Raw genomic sequence first — 18325 nt, 5'->3', positions numbered from 1 at the left:
GCGCATGGGCTCTGGTGCCCGAAACGTTATGCCACTGCTCTTAATGTGTTAATGGCTGCTATGCTGTTGTTGGACACCTGACATAAACCCTCTCGCTCTCTCTCTCGCTCACACACACACACACACACACACACACACACACACACACTTGCACACTTTAAATGTTTCATTCATAAGGCAGGAAATTGAAATTTAATCACCAAAGCCCACTAAATTGATCAAGGGTGATTGCCACCAAGTTATTAGCTTGTTTTTGGCTCCTCTGGATCTGGTTCTCTCTCTTTGAAACTCTCCATCACAGTGTCTGTTCTGTTCTAGTCTCATTCCTCTGTATGGACATAAAATACTGTTCTTTTACCACATCATATGTATCCTGTTTTTTGTGTGGGTGTTTTGCTTCCTGGTGGCATTTGATTTCACTACCCTTGGGTGTCCTTGGGCTGACAGGCGCATCCACCCACTACCTGTAAAATGTGTATGTGAGAGAACGAGAATCTGGTGTTGATGTCATATGATAAATTACTGTAATTCCTCTTGCATCAACTGCAAACTCAATCATCCTGTGCACTTCAGGTACAACACAGTCTACAGTTATACGTCTGCATTGTATTTATATTCTTTGCCTAGTGCATTCCCACATACATTCATACAAACACAAAAAAAAAAAAAATAAAAACAAAATAAATTTAAAATAAACAAATAAAAACACATAAATACAATATTTTTTTATTTATAGCATTTTATTTATTTTAAACACATACATGCATACATACAAATGTAAATTTTTTTATTTTACACACAGACACACACACACACATATACATATATATATATATATATATAACACACACACAGACACACACACACACATATACATATATATATATATATATATATATATATATATATATATATATATATATATATATATATATATATAATTTTTTATAATGAAAACAAACAGCCATGCATTTAAAATAAATTTGTTTGTTTCTTTTTGCTAAATTAGGTTTTTATTCATTAATTTTTATCACTTTTATATTATTTTTATAAAATGTTGTGTATTTATTAATTTCAGAAGCAGGAGTGGTTGTTCAGAGGAGTCAGTTGTCATTGTTTTCTATCTCAGTTCAGCCACAGTGAAAGGAAATCTCATTCAGTGAGTGGTTTGGTCCTCAGAGCTGCACTCCCACCTGCCTTCCCTACAGTCTGTTAGCCTGATCACTTTGAATCTGCCCTTTGATTGGAGCATCATAGCCCCCTACCAGGTTTTTATGAGCCATATGAAGTTTTACTGTGTTGTTCTGGGCTGGCCTGCTCGTCCAATTATGATAACTCTCCCCAAGGCGTCACTAAAAAGAGAAGAGCGTCATTTAGGCTCAAGAGAGACAAAAAGGGACGTGTGGGAAATTTTAAGGACAGAAGTTCTTTAGCAGATAAGCCTCCTCTAATGAAGATGAATTGATGTGTGACAGGTTTTATGCATGAAGCTATCTGTGCAGGTATTCTACTTGAAACTGGAATTGGTTTTTTTTGATTAGTGTGTGTGGATACACTTATTTCCATAAGTCCTGTTCAGAAACAAGTGTATGGTGTAATGATGCTATTGTGCATAACGAGATCCATATTGAGGTCCATATTGTTTATCGTTCAGGTGCTGAGTCTCTCTTATGGCTTCAGCAGAGCACCGGCTGAATATGGCTGCAATGAGGGATATGACAGGAATGGCCATATTAAATTTCTTCTCGGCTAACAGTAAATTTTTCCATTCTGATGTCAAGAATGCAGAGCATCTGGGAGCAGAGGACCGAACGAAAGAGAGGGAGGGAGAAAGGAACGTTAGTAGCGGCAGCAGCATGCGCTTTGGGAGCACTTTATCGATTTCCAGCCATTTATCCTCCTCTTTTCCATCTCTTTCTCTCTCTCACTTTCTACTGCCACAGGGATACAGAACTGTAACACAAGGATTTGTTGCCACTGGAATAGCTCCCTGTTTCCAGTTACATCAGAATGAAAATTTCCACTTCATTTTACCAAATGCAGGAGAAAGGAGAGGGAGAAAAGCAGAAGGACAGGGAATTTCATTTATTTGTATTTTATTTTTATATCTCTATTTTCAAGGATAAAGATATCTGTCAAAGTTGACAAGCAGAATACATACGGATCTGAATATCTGGTGTGGTTGATGGAATGTAAAAAGAGTCTGAACATATTTATACACAGTTGCAACAAAAACTTTATTTTCGTAGGTATGCAGAAGTCTTTTTCACAGTACTAGGGTGTTGCTGGGAGTGACATATTAGCCCTAGTCAAAAGAGGCCAGTGTTACGTGATATTTTGGCCACACATGGAACCTGTCCCTTCTTCAGTGTAATAGCTATGGTTTCAAAAGCCCAACTTTAAATTCAGACTTGTCAGCTGTAGTCCTCTGTTATTTTTCTGGTGTGATTGAGCTCTGATATAGACATGAAATGTGTACTGTCACAAGGAATCAGTGTGTGATTGGACCAAATCTTTTCTACAGGTGTTCAGATGGCTGCTTCAGGATCACATTCCCTTCTGTTCTGTGTAATCGCAGTAAAATAACAGATATTCTGGACTCCAGAGATGCTCATGTTGAGGGATGGTTTGACCTTGGCTACTGTGCAGCTAGATCAGAAAAGAAGCAAAAAAGACCATTTTTCTGTGTCCACATGTTGACAAGCACTTCATGGCTCCAAAATGAAAAAAAAAAAAGACACTGGAATGACTGACTTAGGAATTTAGGAACCAAATGAACAGAATTGTGCAATATACATTGTCATTCAAAATAAATATTCTGTTTTATGCAGCAAGGATGCATTAAATTGATCAAACACGCCAGTTAGGACATTTATAATGTTGCTTAAATTGAGCATCAAATTGGCATAATTTCTGAAGGATCATGTGTAACTGGAGACTAGAGTGATGGCTGCTAAAAAAATTCAGATTAGCCATCAAAAGAATAAATGGCACTTTAAAATACATTAAAATAAAAATATTATTTAAAATTTTAACTTTAAAAAATTCATTTTATATTATTTATAAATACTTTCTTATTACATTTATCAAATAAATGCCATCTTGGAGAGCGTAAGATGTTATCAAAAACATGAAACTTTTGAATTGTAGTGTAGATAAAGTTTCTGTAAGACTGTCTGTTTACAAGGTCTTAGTATATTGCCACATATAAATGTCCATCACCAATGGTGATTCGATTTTTAAAGGGATAGTTCACCCAAAAATAAAAAATCTGTCATCAATTACTTACCCTCTCATGTCGTTCCAAACCAGTACAACGTTCATTCATCTTTGGAACACAAATTAAGATATTTTTGATGAAACAAGAGTTTTCTGACCCTGCATAGACAGCAACAGCAAAAATCTTTTTAATATTTTTTTTTTTTCCACTTACCACCTAGTGTTGTCCAACAAAACAATGCATATTAAAGGCTACGAAAACAAATAAAGTGAACGTAACCATGTAAGCCTTTATATTATGTGCAAAAAAGGGTTAATCACATTTCATTCTAAAACTGTAACATTGCAATCTAAAAACAAAAATAAGACTTTTAAAGTGAAAGTTAAATTCACTAAACTAAAAATTAAAGTAAATGAGAACAAAAGCACATAGGTCGGTTATTTTGATTACCCCATTACAGTCACTTTACAGTCAGTGCTATCATAAAAATAGACTTACTTGTAGGTTTAAAATTCTACGTCACATTTATTGTCCAACTACAAATATTTCAGCGAAATGTATATTTTAGTCAGAATTATTGCATTCCTATTTAATTTTGAAACAAAACTATGAACTGTCTTACCAGTTTTTAAATGCCTTAATATGAAGCTTGTCACATGTTTAGAACAAATTGGATTATGCTCTTTCTCCACAGCAGCTCAGTCTGTGTCCCCTATATTTTCACATGTGCTTGTATCGAACTACTGTATATCGATATAAACGCTATTGGCTCATATCCAATCGCTTATAAAGAAAAAATGTATATATCATACAAACTTGATATACCACCCAGCCCTACTTATCTTAACATCCTCCTTCATAGCGTCATCAAGCTTCACCTTTGTTATTGATTTGAAAATGTGACCTCTAGTGGCGAAAAGAAAACGTACATATTGTGCCTTTAAAAAAAGTCCATGTGACATCAGTGGTTCAACTATAATTTTATGAAGCTCAGATAATGCTTTAAAAACAAAAACAATGACTTGATTCAACAATTTTTTTTCTCCATGTCACTCTTTGATGCGTGTTCACAAGAGTGCTGATGCAGGAGCTGGTGTTCTGACATATAACATCTGACGTATGCCCTGTGACTTGTTTGCAAAGAGAAGAGAATGTCTTTCTGATGAGACATTAAACCGAGGTCCTGACTCTTTATGGTCACTTCTCATAAAGAGTAGGGGTGTTACCCTGGTGTCCTGGCCAAATTTCCTCCATTGGCTCTTGACAATCATGGCCTCCTAATAATAAATCCCATCCACTTATTTGGCTCTATCACTCTCTCTCCTCTCCACCTGTAGCTGGTGTGTGGTGAGCGCACTGGCACCATTGTACTGTGGCTACCTTTGCATCATCCAGGTGGATGCTGCACACTGGTGATGGTTGAGGAGAGACCCCCCGCATGATTGTTTTATTTATGATTGCACAACAGTACATAAAGTGCTACATAAAATACCTTGTTTGGTCGTTCATTCGTTCGTTGTGGTATGTGCGTCGAATTCCGACACTGAAGAGAAGAAATAGTTGTTTGCTTTTATTTGGTTCATCTTAGGTCAGACAGAAAGTAACAATGATGTAAATATAGTAATATAATATAAATATATAGATATAGATATACACATAACACACAAACATGCATTAATTCAGGTTAAGAAAAAAAAAGAAAACACCAGGCAAGAATAGTTATACATTCAGAGAAAGGAAGGAAGAGAAAAAGGAAAAGAAAGAAAAAATTATATTAAATAAAAATAAACAAAATTTAAGATACAGTTGTCGCCTTAAAATATTACAGAAAGAGAAGATTGTTGAATAAAGTCGTTATTTTTGTTTTCTTTTGCGTACAAAGTATTCTCGTAACTTTCATAATGTTATGGTTGGTCCACTGATGTCACATGGACTGTTTTAACGATGTCCTTACTAGAGGTCGATTAATCGGCACCAATAGTTGATTGTGGGAACAATCGGTTATCGGCAAAAATCCATGCCGATAGTTTTCTGGGTTGTGTCCATTGCTGGAGCAGCTGAGAGGGGTCTGTTTTCATTATAAAGTGCGAGAGCGGCCTCTAGTGGTTGAAATCACTGACAGCACGTGCTATTTGTTTAGACACGTGATGCTGCACGCTGAACAGAGCGAGAAACTTCAGACTCGGATTTATATGTAGCTGACAGAAAATCCTGCAGCGCCACATAGCGCCATTCACATAGTTTTCCATTAAATTACATTAGATTTGCCCCGAATCATTGTTAATGTACATAATGAATTTTATATTGAGCTTTTTCATCAAAACGTTTGTCTTCCTGTGACTCTAATAAAATCTGTATGCTTCATTCATAGAGCTATAATATAGATCGCTCTTTCCGTTTGCTCTGTTTTTTTTAACAGTGAACTTCATTCTTGAAGTAATCTTGTGTCGGTTTGGTGAATAAATAAACTGTTTTAGACCGCTGCTCGAGTTGAATGCGATGCGTTCGTAGTGTGTGTGATACCGGTGATTTCTCCTAGACTCAGCGCTGCTCTTTTATTTTGATTAGATAATCATTATGTGTTCAAGAATAGAAGCAAAAAAATTAAAAAACAAAACACCTCCATGATGAAAAAAACGCGGATGGAATCCAGTCATGAAAACAGAATTCACAGTTTAACGCGGAATGTCATGGAATTTGTCAAATTTTGAATGAATTTATCAAAAGTATGTCCTTACACTTAAATCAAATCACAATATGGACTAGTATCTGTAACTATTAAGCCGAATTAAAAGTTGATTTAAATATGAATTCTGCATGTTCTGTGTGTCTCTGTTAATGAACGGCGCCGACGTGAGGTTTCATTCATTAAACATACCGAAGCAAGCGTGATGCTTGCAGTGATTTCAGTGTCTCCTGTCTCACTAAATGAAGAGGTAAACACATAAACAACATCTCCAGAACTGCTCTGAAAGAGCCTTCATGAGCATTTGACCAATTGATTTGAGTAAAATTAGCATCATATCACATACATAGAACTGTAAAGGTATTCACGTCAACCCGTCAAAATAAAAGTCTGGTTTGATTTGAAGTCTATTTTTCAGTAGAATGTACATAGCATACTACTACTAAAATGAAACAAACATTTTGTAAGGAATAATCACACATTTCTTCCATGTTTTAATTTAAATAGTAAATCCCCTTTGTTTGCCAAAGAAAAAAGTTTGCTTAATTTTCAGTAATTAAAAGATAAATGAAATTTTCATGCATTGATTTGACAAACAACACAACAGAATTTTTGAGGGGAAAAAATCATAAGGCTTCTTTAAGAAAAAAAAAAAGTTGTTTTATGCATTCAAATAATTAGACATGCTAAAACACAATTTGATAAAAAAAAAAAAAATGGTAAGAAAAAATAAAACATTTCATAGGGCCCTAAACATGTAATTTTTGTTAAACTTTTATTAAATTGATGTGAAAATCGATAAGTTTCATGGTTTTAATTAATTAGACCTTTTTGATTAATAAACTTTAATTTAACAATTAAAAAATTAGAGTGTGGTAATTAAAAAAACAGAATCCAGAAAAATTTAAACAGAATTTAGGAAAAAATAAAGCGGATTTCATAGGGACCTATTAGAGTGTGGTAATTTCAACAATTATTATTATTATTATTATTATTATTACTACTTTTATTATTATTACTTTTATTATTATTATTATTTTTATTATTATTACTACAACTAGTATGGTTCAGTACTTTTTTTTATAAATAAAGCACTTTTTTAGTTTTTGTTCAGTATCCATTTAAAAAAAATATTGGTTAATTAATCAGTATCGGCCAGTGTGGTCCAACCTAGCTATCGGTATCGGCAAAATCCACCATCAGTCGATCTCTAGTCCTTAATACCTTTCTGGGCTTGAACGTGTTAGTTGTGTTGCTGTCTATGCAGGGCGAGAAAGCTCTCAGATGACATCAAAAATATCTTAATTTGTGTTCCAAAGATGAACGAAGGTCTTACAGGTTTGGAACGACATGAGTGTGAGTAATTAATGACAGAATATTCCTTTTTGCGTGAACTATCCCTTTAAATTACTGCCACAAATTTATATATATTCTCAAATTTGCAACATTTACGATGCAAAACAGTATAAATTATGGGGTTTATGTGTGTGTATGATTAGAGTAGATGGTCCAGAACATGCAGGTAGATCTGTGAGATCCTGGGCAAGAGCTCTGATGTGGTGTGGTTTACGAGACTGGAGCTGAGAACACAGCGATGAAACCCTGAAATGGACTCAGACTGCCAAAAGAGCATGCGTTTTCATGTGCTTCATGCACATCGCCCATTACGACACACAGATAACCTAAGAACAGATCAAAGGTTGCAACTTAGCGGATATGTAGCTGTCTAGATGTATCTCATTTTGTATCTATATTTCGCTCTCTGTCTCGCTCTCTCTCCTACTTTAATTTGTCAGCTCTGGAGGGCCTCTCTTTCTCTCTGTGGATGTAGGTTTTTCTGTTTTAGGAGGTAAATCAAAGAGAAAATGAATGGAAGTACGCAGGGTGCAGCTGTTCTTGTTTTCATTTTTCCATTCACTGGCTTGGTTTTCTCACAGACAGGCCTGAACCATGTTCTCCGAGTAGCACCTGAAATACTGACCCCTGAGGTGGTCTTATGCATGAGCGTGTGTTTGCCTGACATATATATTGCTTCACAGAGTCAGTCTCTCAGCGCTCGAAGGAGAGCTGCATGGCCCAGTGTTCATTTCCTGCCACACAGCTCACTGAGCCGATTGTGTGTGAATCTTTTTGCACTATTGACTCTTGAACTCATCCAAACAAGACATTTAAAGAGAGCCATTTTTCTGTTTTCAAAATGTGGCCTGTGTTGTAAATCTATCTGGTCCTTTTTTCTGCCAGTTGTCCTCTTCCTGGCTAGTGTGAGGCCTTTAGGAGCCAGACAGGGAGCCAACGTAGCATATTTCCCATGCGGACAGCCTCTTTTGTGGCATGCGTTTGTGTGTTTGCATGTGCTATCCTTGTTTCTTTTTACTGGTCCGTGTGTGAGCGCCTTAAAATGTCTGTGTTGTTCCAGAAAATCACCATGTTTGCGTGCATGAGCACTTAAAGGTTTGTGTGCATCTGTTCGTGTTGTGTTAACTCCAGACAGTTTGGATGACCTCGCTGTTTTCCTGACAGCCTGTGTAATTAAAGCTGCTCTCCATGCCCTGCGCTGCTGACCCATAATGTTGCGAATTTGAAAAGCAAGGCCTTCCGCCTTCCACTCCGCCCTGTTGTACTCCAGCTCTGCCATTGATGTCTAAAGAACGCTGTTATTTTCTGGAGGCCGCTGGGAAGTGTAGGCGTGTGAAAAGGAAACACTGCTTGGCACAGCATTCTTTCACATCCCGTCTGGTATATTTGGCCTGGCAGCCAATAATGGTCATACAACAATCATCCTATAATATGCTGCTACAAAATAATATAAGATGACTACTAAACTCAGCCTGTGTCTAGATGGTCAGCGGTCGGAAGAACAGTGTTGTAGAGTGGCTGACTAAAAGTAGCGACACTACTCACTCAACATTGGTGAGTAGCGTGACAGCATCTCAGCTCAGCAAACAGTGTAGCTTTTCCAGTTACAAGCTGCATTGTCCAATAAGTGGTTAAGTGAGAGACAGTGCTGTTTTTAATGTCACATTGCAGCTGAATGAGCTGTGGCCATAATCAAATTTGCTAGTGAATCTATTTAAACAGTTGCTGTAAAAAAAAAAAAAAAAAAAAGATTCCCAGATTTATGATTCATGGAACTGTTGTCGTTGTGCAGCTTTTTGCATGTCTTTGTAGTAGAATCTTTGTTTAAAGACTGCTGTTTGTGACCGTTTTAAACCATCATTATGATTTGGGGGAAGATTAGTAATTTTCTTTTTTAAAGTGTAAATGTATGATTTCGATACCTTGTTTCTAATATTGTCATATACATTTTATATGTTTTAAAAAATATTTCATGTTTCAAAAAAAATATTGTCCTTTTGAAGGTATACTTACAGTAGTATTCAGTACTCAGTTTTGCACATAAATAAATAGCACTTGCAGCTAGGGCTGGGCGATATATATAAAAAAAAATATCTTGACATTGTCGATTTTTATGATATTCGATATACTGTACATCTCGATATGTTTGCATTTGCATTTAAATAATAAAAAAAAACATGATTTTCTTTTGCCCCATTAAAAAACAACAACAAAAACAATTTAAATTGAACAGCTAATTTAAACAGTTAAAAAAAATCTAGACCAAGTGATGACTTACTGCTTTTTATTATATAAACACATGTAGCCCTATATGTAACTGAAGTACAGAAAGTGCATTCTGTCAACTTTTTTAGTGCATGCAATTCACAATTCAAACTATCCAACTGGGGGAAATAATTAAACTGGGTTAAGTATTTTATTTAAATTTTTTAATATATATATTTTTTTTAGCTAAGAACACAAGTCTGTCAACTGTCTGCGGTTTTAAGAGAAACTCTGTAGCATGAAACTACCACTGACACTAAGAACCCTCTTAGATGGGGAGCTAGTTGCTGAAGCACACACATACATATATACATACCGATATATATATATATAGATATATAGCTATATATATATATAAATAAACAGATATACATGTATATATTATATCTAATATATATAATATATAATATACATATATATATATATATATATACTATATAATATATATATATATATATGAACATATATCTAATAATATTAATTAATCTAGCAAAAACAGTATTATTATATAATATATTAGATCGCTAAACTCAGCTTGTTAGTGTTTTCGGATCATCGGCGGGAAGCAAACACCGGGCAGAAAATGTATACTTGTAACAGCAAAGCTCTGATTCGAAGAAAAAAACTTACATAAAAACCACACTCATAAAACATCTAGAGATCGACCGATATGGGTTTTTTCTATAGCCGATGCCGATTTTTAGAGGTCAGGGTCAGCCGATGGCCGATATGTGCTGCTGATTTTTAGGGCCGATACCTTGAAGTTTTCCCCCTCATTTGCATGCTAAAATGTAACACTAATAATAAGTGGATGCACAACATTTCTAAATTTATCATTTATTGAGCATTGACTTGTCTCTCGAATCTTAATTTTGTGCACTGCACGGTATTACAAATAAAAAAAAATATCTAAAGTTAACCAAACAAATCAATAAAACTGACCAAGTATTAAATATATAAAACAGGTAATATATATATATATATAAAAAAAGTCAATCATTTACATAAAAGTTTTAGAGCATTTATCAAGCAGAATTTTTCAAGTTTGTTGGAACATAATGTAAACTTAAATATACATTTAAATAAAGAAATAAAATTTTATAAATAACAAATCAATTAAACTGAAAAATATAAAAAATAATGTATATAAAAAATAAATAATAGTATTGCTGCAAACACACTAGCAACCAGCAACATTTGTGTTTGGTATAAATGACACAGAAATCTAAAGTGCATTCTAACTTCAAACTTACATCGCTCATGATTACGATTAAGTACAGTCAACCAAACATATACAAGGTTACACTGGTCAGTTTAAATAGACCGTAGTATAACTACACTCTGCTGTTATATCATGGACGTTTTTACTCATGTGAAGAGGATGATCTTATCCGTCTAGTTTACATTAAAAAAATACAAAAATATTATAGTTTAACATTCAGATACATTGCGAATATGGAAACATGGATATGTGTGCAGAAACGAGACGTGAGCAAATAACCTCCAAATACATCTAGCCAAAGCCCAATTTACGCTCGCTCGTCCTCGTCTGCACGCACACACCCACACCCACTGTCACGAGCTAATGCACTGTAAATGCCGGATGTTTTAAAACAAATAGGCCTACCGGAATGCAAAAATTCAAAATCGAACATTTTGCGAACAGGATCAAATAAAGTACTGGTCATTAATACTCGCATTAAAATGTTTAATGTGTGAAAAAAAGCGGTTCACTGACTGCGCATCCACAGTTACGTTTGGGATAATTTTGTTTTTAATACTATAGTGTCATTTGAAAACATTGCAATTGCGTTTTAAAATACAACAACGAGCACCACGAAACCATTTAAAGAGGCGCAATCTGCGGTCTCCTTGACGGGAAACAGTCGACAAATAAGTAAATGATCTCAAATGAACAGCGCGCTCCCTTCATTTTTATCAAATGATCATAATCACATATTCATTTTACAGTCCTGCTACTAGCATTTTATTCAGACTAAACACCCCTTTAATTCGGGTGAGAAAGCTTTTTTTCCGAGTGGCTTTTCCAACATAATAATTACCGCTGCAGACGCATTTTGCAGCATTAAGCTTATTCATTGATTGTTAATTTAAACGAACGATCGATCATGGAAATGATCAAATATCACATCCCTAAATGCAAATGAGTTGGATGGAAAACCTGGCTATTGTCTGCATCAAACCATGCTTCCGAACAAATGTCATTCACCGTTCTGGACTGCTGCAGGACAGCTGTCTCCGAGCACGGGGCTGTCTGTGAGCGGGGCGGAGTAACGGAGCCCTCAATCATGCTGCAGTGTTTGTGAGAACTGCCACCTACTCCCCCCTCATTTACAGAGTGAAATTCTCTGACTACCTTTATCTCCCAGGACTGTTGTTGAATCTTCCAAAAGTTTTGGCTTGGGGTCCTTCACAATGCGGCAGCAGCACTTTCCACCGCACCAATAAAAACGGACATCCCCCCGATATTTGTCATTTTTTAATATATCGATTTGTCATTTTTTAATATATCGGGCCGATATATTAAAAAATGACAAATATCGGCCCGATATAGGCCGACCGATATATCGGTCGGCCTCTACTTGTAACCGCAAAGCTCTGATTCGGAGATTTAAACTTATCTGGCAACCGCTCTCATGAAAGCTCTCGTAGTAGAGGCGTGTAGAGCAGTCCGCAGTTACATGTTCTTTTTTTGGACGTTCGGCACATTCTTTTGGGAAAGTATGCTTGAATTTGAAATATTCGATATTCACGATATTTTCAAATTTTACATCGTCGTCAAAATTATTCTGATATTATCGCTAATATTCGATATATCTCCCAGCCCTACTTGAAGCATGTTAAAATCATGTAGACTTACTTTGTGTTTTAAATGCACCTTTAGTGTAACCCCTACATTTTGTACCTTTTTTTTTTTTTTTTGGCTTGATTACAATTTAACTACATAAAATTAGAGGTATTTTAGCATGGGAAGTGAACAAGAACTTTAGAAAAGACAATGCGTCTCAATCACTAAGCATGCGTATGCAGGAATTTGTGTGTGAAATTTATGTTTGAATGTTTTAATAAACAAATGTTTCACAAACTAACATTTATTCTAAATTAATGGGAAAAAATTGTAGGAACAACTGAAACCACAGAAAGTACATACTCTGAGTGGCCTTATAATAGTGTTAAGATAAAAAAAAAATTCATAACTTGACTGTAATGACATTTACTTTCTCTGTCTCTATATATCTTTGATATGGGTATGTAGTGGCAGGTCAATTACACTGCATTCACACCAATGCAATGACTGTGTCTACATTAGGGATGTCCCGATCAGGTTTTTTATGCCCCGATCCAAATCATTGAATATGAGTATCTGTCGATATAGTGTCCTGATCAGATACTCGTATATTCCTATAGGAATGTATGTTTGGTGCACACTGTTTGGTGCAGTACATTAAAGTTATTAAAAACACATTCAATGTATACAGAGTTGTGCAGAGAGTAATATATGCATGATGTATGGATTTGTGTGTGTGTGTTAAGATACAGTGTGTGTTTGTGTGGATGGTAGATAGATAGATAGATAAACCGACTTTGTGGATACAATTATGAAAATGGGACTAGCGATATAAACTTTTTGTATTTTATATGTAAAATAAGCAGTGTAATTTCAACATATAATGAAGATAAGGTTAGAAAGCATGAAGCATGTGGTGTCAGAAATGCCATCTGTCAGTAAAGTCTGAATCAAGGCAACCCATAGCAATACATTATAACAACATCTCAGAAGGCTGATAGAAGTAAACGATAAATGAATTAGTGATCGTTACAAAAGTGCTCATCAAATACACTGAACACGGAAGCTCAAACTTGTTACGCACTAGAACAGTCGTGACCTCACTTTTTCTCGTGCGTCACGCACGCACATTTATTCTTTGGGTTTTCACATTTGAGCGTCTTGGTGAATAAAGCTCTTGGTGAATAAAGAAGATCTGTAAAGTTGCAAAGACTTAAGTCTCAAATCCAAAGAGATATTCTTTATCAAAGTTAAGACTCTGCCACACCCCGTAAAACGGCTCGTTCTAACATGCCCCCACATCTCTAAGTCACTATGTGGAAATATTTACGTAATGCTGCCCAAATGTTCACACAAAGAAAGGCGGCGTGGTTTGAGTAACCGCAGTAGTGTTGAAGCAGCCATGTCAGGGAGATGCTGTGTGTATCTAGGCGAAAACAAAAGCAATTTATTTGGCCTTCCGAAAGTAGATGCATTTAGGAATCTTTAAGATTACTTGAAACAGAACAGCAACGCATTTTATGGACGACCGTTTCGTGAACCAAGGAGAGGAGGTAATTCTGAATTTGCTACGACAGTCTGGCGCTTCTGAATCAGATACTGTAAGTATGTTTTGTTATTAGTTTAAGTATTTCCTGTTGACCGTTCAAATGCGGAGTTTTGCGTGTTGTGTGTGTGTGTGTGTGCCTGTCTTTATACAGTCTATGGTGCGCGCGTGTGTGTGAGAGAGAGAGAGAGAGAGAGAGGGTCACACAGTGGAATCAGCTGTCTTAACCGTCCATGGCTTGTGTACTGCAAATACATACGCACTGGATCAGTTAGCCAATCAGAGCAGACTGCGCTTGTCAGAAGGATGGACTTTGTAGAAAACTACGAGTTTGAGAGAGGCGGGGCATAGAGAACCTACAATAATGTACAGTATTTGAAAAATAATGTTTTTTGAACATTAAAGCATGTCAACATATTCTGTTACACCAAATACACAAAATAATGATCTTTAAAAAAGCGTCATATGACTCCTTTAATGGTGGTGGGCAAACCCACTTAAAGGCGCATACTGCCTCCTCCTGCACAACACCGGCATGACAGCTGACGTAAAATAAGGATTGGGATCAGGAGAGCCGATACTGATCAGTTAAAAAATTACTTGATTGGCCCCAATCCCGATCCTTGAGATTGGCTCGGGGCATCCCTAATTTACATTTAATTTTGCATTATAAAAGCACTTGGAGATGCAAGAAATACACAGCCGCAGCCATGAGCGCGTTTCAGAACAACCACACACAAAGTGCACATGAGCATCTGTTTCATACATGAGCTTTGTGTATCTAAAATATACTGTATTCCAATCTGCATAAATTATGCCTTTGTCGAGCATATCTAAGGTAAAACAATGAAATACCAGAGAGTAAAAATGCACATTGCTCATCCCCACGATTGCCCTTGTTATTTCGCTTTAACCATGAAACTTTATGCAAGTTTATAAGCTTATAGCTTATTCAATATAATAATAATAATGAGAGTTTTCCCTGAATAACAACACACATATATGTACAGCTGGCTAATGAGAGGTGTTTGAAATGGTTTTGAGGATGACATGCTTGCTATAGCTGGAAGATCTTGCTGTGCAAATTCTCGGGCAAGAATGTGTCTTATTGCTGAGAGAGAATTAAGGCTGTAAAGGAAAAGTTCTGCAGAATGTCCTTATATAATGATGGTTTAGGCATGTTTTATGCAGTTTACTAACATTAAAACATTAGTTGAGAATTAGGCCAATTTTTTTTTATGTTCTTCTGTTCATACAAAAACTAAAGCCATGCAACTAGTGAATAACACCCAGTCAGGCTGTCTTGCACTTTAAGCTCAGTTGTGTTGGTGTCTAAACCTGACGACCTCTTAATGGTCATCATATGTACCGTTTGCTGTGGGTTTTTTGCATGTACTGTATATAAGCATGTCAAAGATATTATGGTGTGTTTATGCTTGTTTAAACATCACAGACATACTAATAAAACTTTAGGGATTTGATTCACAGTTCCAGTTGTGAATCCTAGAAAAACAGGCAGTAGCCAACAAAGGGAGGAAGTGAGATACAGTCTGGGAGAGGAGCGTTTTTACAACCCTCAGTTTGACCCACTGGGCATGCTAAAGTAAACCATGATGTTGTCATTATTGTTTTATTAATGTACTCATGTTTGATGGCTATAATAATGTCATGTCATGTTAGAAGGATTCACTGGAGTATAATCTTTATATATGACATGCCTCAGGTATCTGTGTTAATTCAGATTTTCTGGGTCTTGTTTATATCCGTCTATATTTTCTCTTTGGGTATTGGTTGTGTGTGTGTGTCTGGGTGTATAATGTGTTTCCTGTATTTCCTCTGCAGGTCTGTATGAGCTGTTGTCTGTACTGCCATCTCAGCTGCAGCCTCATGTTGACAGCGCAGATGACCGCTCTTTTCTACACGCTATGTTTGGGGAGAGGAGTCTACATTCATTGGTCAAGGTGAGTGTGTGTGTGTGTGTGTGTGTGTGTGTGTGTGTGTGTGCAATCTTAGACATAATCTATTCTATAAGATGTGATGTAACACACTGGGTCACTAAATCTCTCTCTCTCATATCATTGCATCTGTGATTGTGCTTTTTAGGGAGAGTGTTGTGGTGGTTGTATAAGAAGTGGTGATCTAAAGGCACATCCAAAAAAAGTAAATTAGAGATTTATATTGAATGTGAACTTTTTTCGGACTTCAAATATAGCATGTAGGTCGGATGCCATGTTGATGCAAAATGTAAATCTGCGGTAAAGGTCAGTTTTAATTGTATTTGTAATTTAAATTCTTCTCTCTCCTCTTATTTCATTTTATTATATGGCTTGTCCCTTTGAGTGTTGAAGTGTTCACATGCCACTTGTCCATTTTTCTACCCCTCATTTTTTTGTCGCGCACAGTGTTTTAATGGTCAGTCACTGGTGTCATTGATACCATCAACCCTCTACGGACACCTTGGCAATTGAATCGCCATAGGCTAGTAAATTGTTGTTTTATATAAATAAACATACATACTGAGATATATATATATATATATATATATATATATATATATATATATATATATATATACATATATATATATACACACATATACACACACACACACACACACACACACATATACTGTGTATGTTTTTAAAATGGCACAGTTTTTAAATACCTGAAAGTACATACTTAACATCAGTCAGTCAAGGATTATAATATGATATCTGGATAATCAAGTACTATATAATAATAGAACTTTACTAATTATAATTAAAACTTGGTAACCATGTATGAATGCATAGACATTTTAACTGAATTTAGGACTGGTGGTGGTCCTTAAAAAAAAAAATCCTAATTCTACTAATAAAAACAGAAAAAAATGCACAAGAAAAATAATAATAATAATCCGAATTCTACTAATAACAACAGTAAAACATGCACAAGAAAAATGCTGGATTCATGAATATTAATCAGTTTGTGTCCATTCGCGGGAACTGATTTGCTGAAATCAAAACAGGGAAGATAATAAGTGAGCACCAGCCAATGAGATTGCAGTTTGCACATTAGTTCCGCCCACTACCAGAAAACCCAGCAGTTCTTAAAAACTGAAAAAAATTCAAAGGACCTCTGTTATTTTGACAGGAAAATAACAAAGAATATCGTTTACATGTAACGCGTTAACTCTGCATGATCTGTAAATCTCTCTCTCTCTCTCTCTCTCTCTCTCTCTCTCTCACTTCGCGCATGTGATAGAAAGCGACACGAGTTGTGCGCCTTCACATTAGAGTCTAAGGTACGCCAAATACACAAACACAGGTAGGCTGTGCATCCATTGAGATGAACTGAAAAATATCACAGATCACTTGACGAAGAGAGAAACTCTAAAGCACTCAATCAGAGTGTTCGGCAAGTGAAAATATATCTGTGTTAAACTTATACTTGGCCTCAAACTCACACACTGGCAAGTAAAATCTGAGAATTTATTAGCCATTGGCTAATATTAGACATTTAGTCACCAGAGTGAAGATTTGGTCACATATGCGAGTGATTTACTCGCAATGTAGAGGGTTGACTATGGTACTTGTGCCCATTCATAATACATTAAGCTCACTAGTAATATGTCCCATTGTACACTGGATTTTAAGTGCTGTGGACTGAGCTGGCCTGTGCTCTACATAACCGTCTACCTGCAGAGGCAGAGGACGTCTGACAGGCAGGACAGCGGACCGCAGTCAGAGCCAAAGACCTCTGCTCTCTTCTCTCTATGCGATTAAAGCAGGGTTTCACACATGTCCAGCTGCACTCTGTTCCTCTGCCAAGTTGCCACTCCAAAGAGACTTGCAGGAAATTTGACACAACCCGTAATTTCCACCTAGGTTAGGGGGGTGTGTGTGTGTCTGTCTGTCTGTGTGTCTATAAGATGAGAGAGAGATAGAGGAAATTAACAATTATCTGGAAATATTCCTATAAAATAGTTCTAGTGAGAAGTAAACTGTTACTATAAAGTTTGATCAGATTTTATTTTTTTTTTTTTTTTTGGTCTTTTTAGTTTGATCAGATTTTTTTATTTTAACACTATTTTACACTTTTATATAATTTTTTTTTTTTATTAGTAACAGCGTAGTATTAGAGTCCGCTATGAGGTCCATGGAAACCTGAGAACTTTGGCATGTAGTTATGGTTTTTGCTGATTTTTTTTGTTATTTTTTCTTATTTTTTTATTTTCCCCATTTCACTTGACCTTGGCAAACCCAGTCAAAAAAATACAGTTCTACTATAACCATATTAAACCTTTCTATATAGAGTCAGGCAGTTTAAATCTCATACTTATCTACTTATCAGTTTATAGCAGACGAATATGTCTGCCCTACTGTTGAATCTGAGACGCTAAAAGTGTATTTGTTGGAGTCCCAGTCGCTGGCAGTTACGGCTATACATTTTCCTACTTAACAC

General features: G+C 36.0%; 1 protein-coding gene across 4 annotated transcripts in view; it reads left to right on the top strand.

Moving 5' to 3' along the window:
• Positions 1–18325, top strand: part of LOC109097694 (MAGUK p55 subfamily member 7-like) — a 140790-nt gene that overhangs the window by 40025 nt on the left and 82440 nt on the right. For all 4 annotated transcript variants that reach the window (XM_042735450.1, XM_042735451.1, XM_042735452.1 and 1 more), the window contains exon 3: positions 15725–15843. In XM_042735450.1, coding sequence (XP_042591384.1) covers positions 15725–15843 — 119 coding nt within the window. The remainder of the gene's footprint in view (positions 1–15724; positions 15844–18325) is intronic.

Source organism: Cyprinus carpio, chromosome B12 (genome assembly GCF_018340385.1).
Source record: "Cyprinus carpio isolate SPL01 chromosome B12, ASM1834038v1, whole genome shotgun sequence".
NCBI classification, from domain to species: Eukaryota; Metazoa; Chordata; class Actinopteri; order Cypriniformes; family Cyprinidae; genus Cyprinus; species Cyprinus carpio.
Note: the sequence above shows the minus strand (reverse complement) of the source record. Positions and strands in the feature narration are given on the sequence as shown.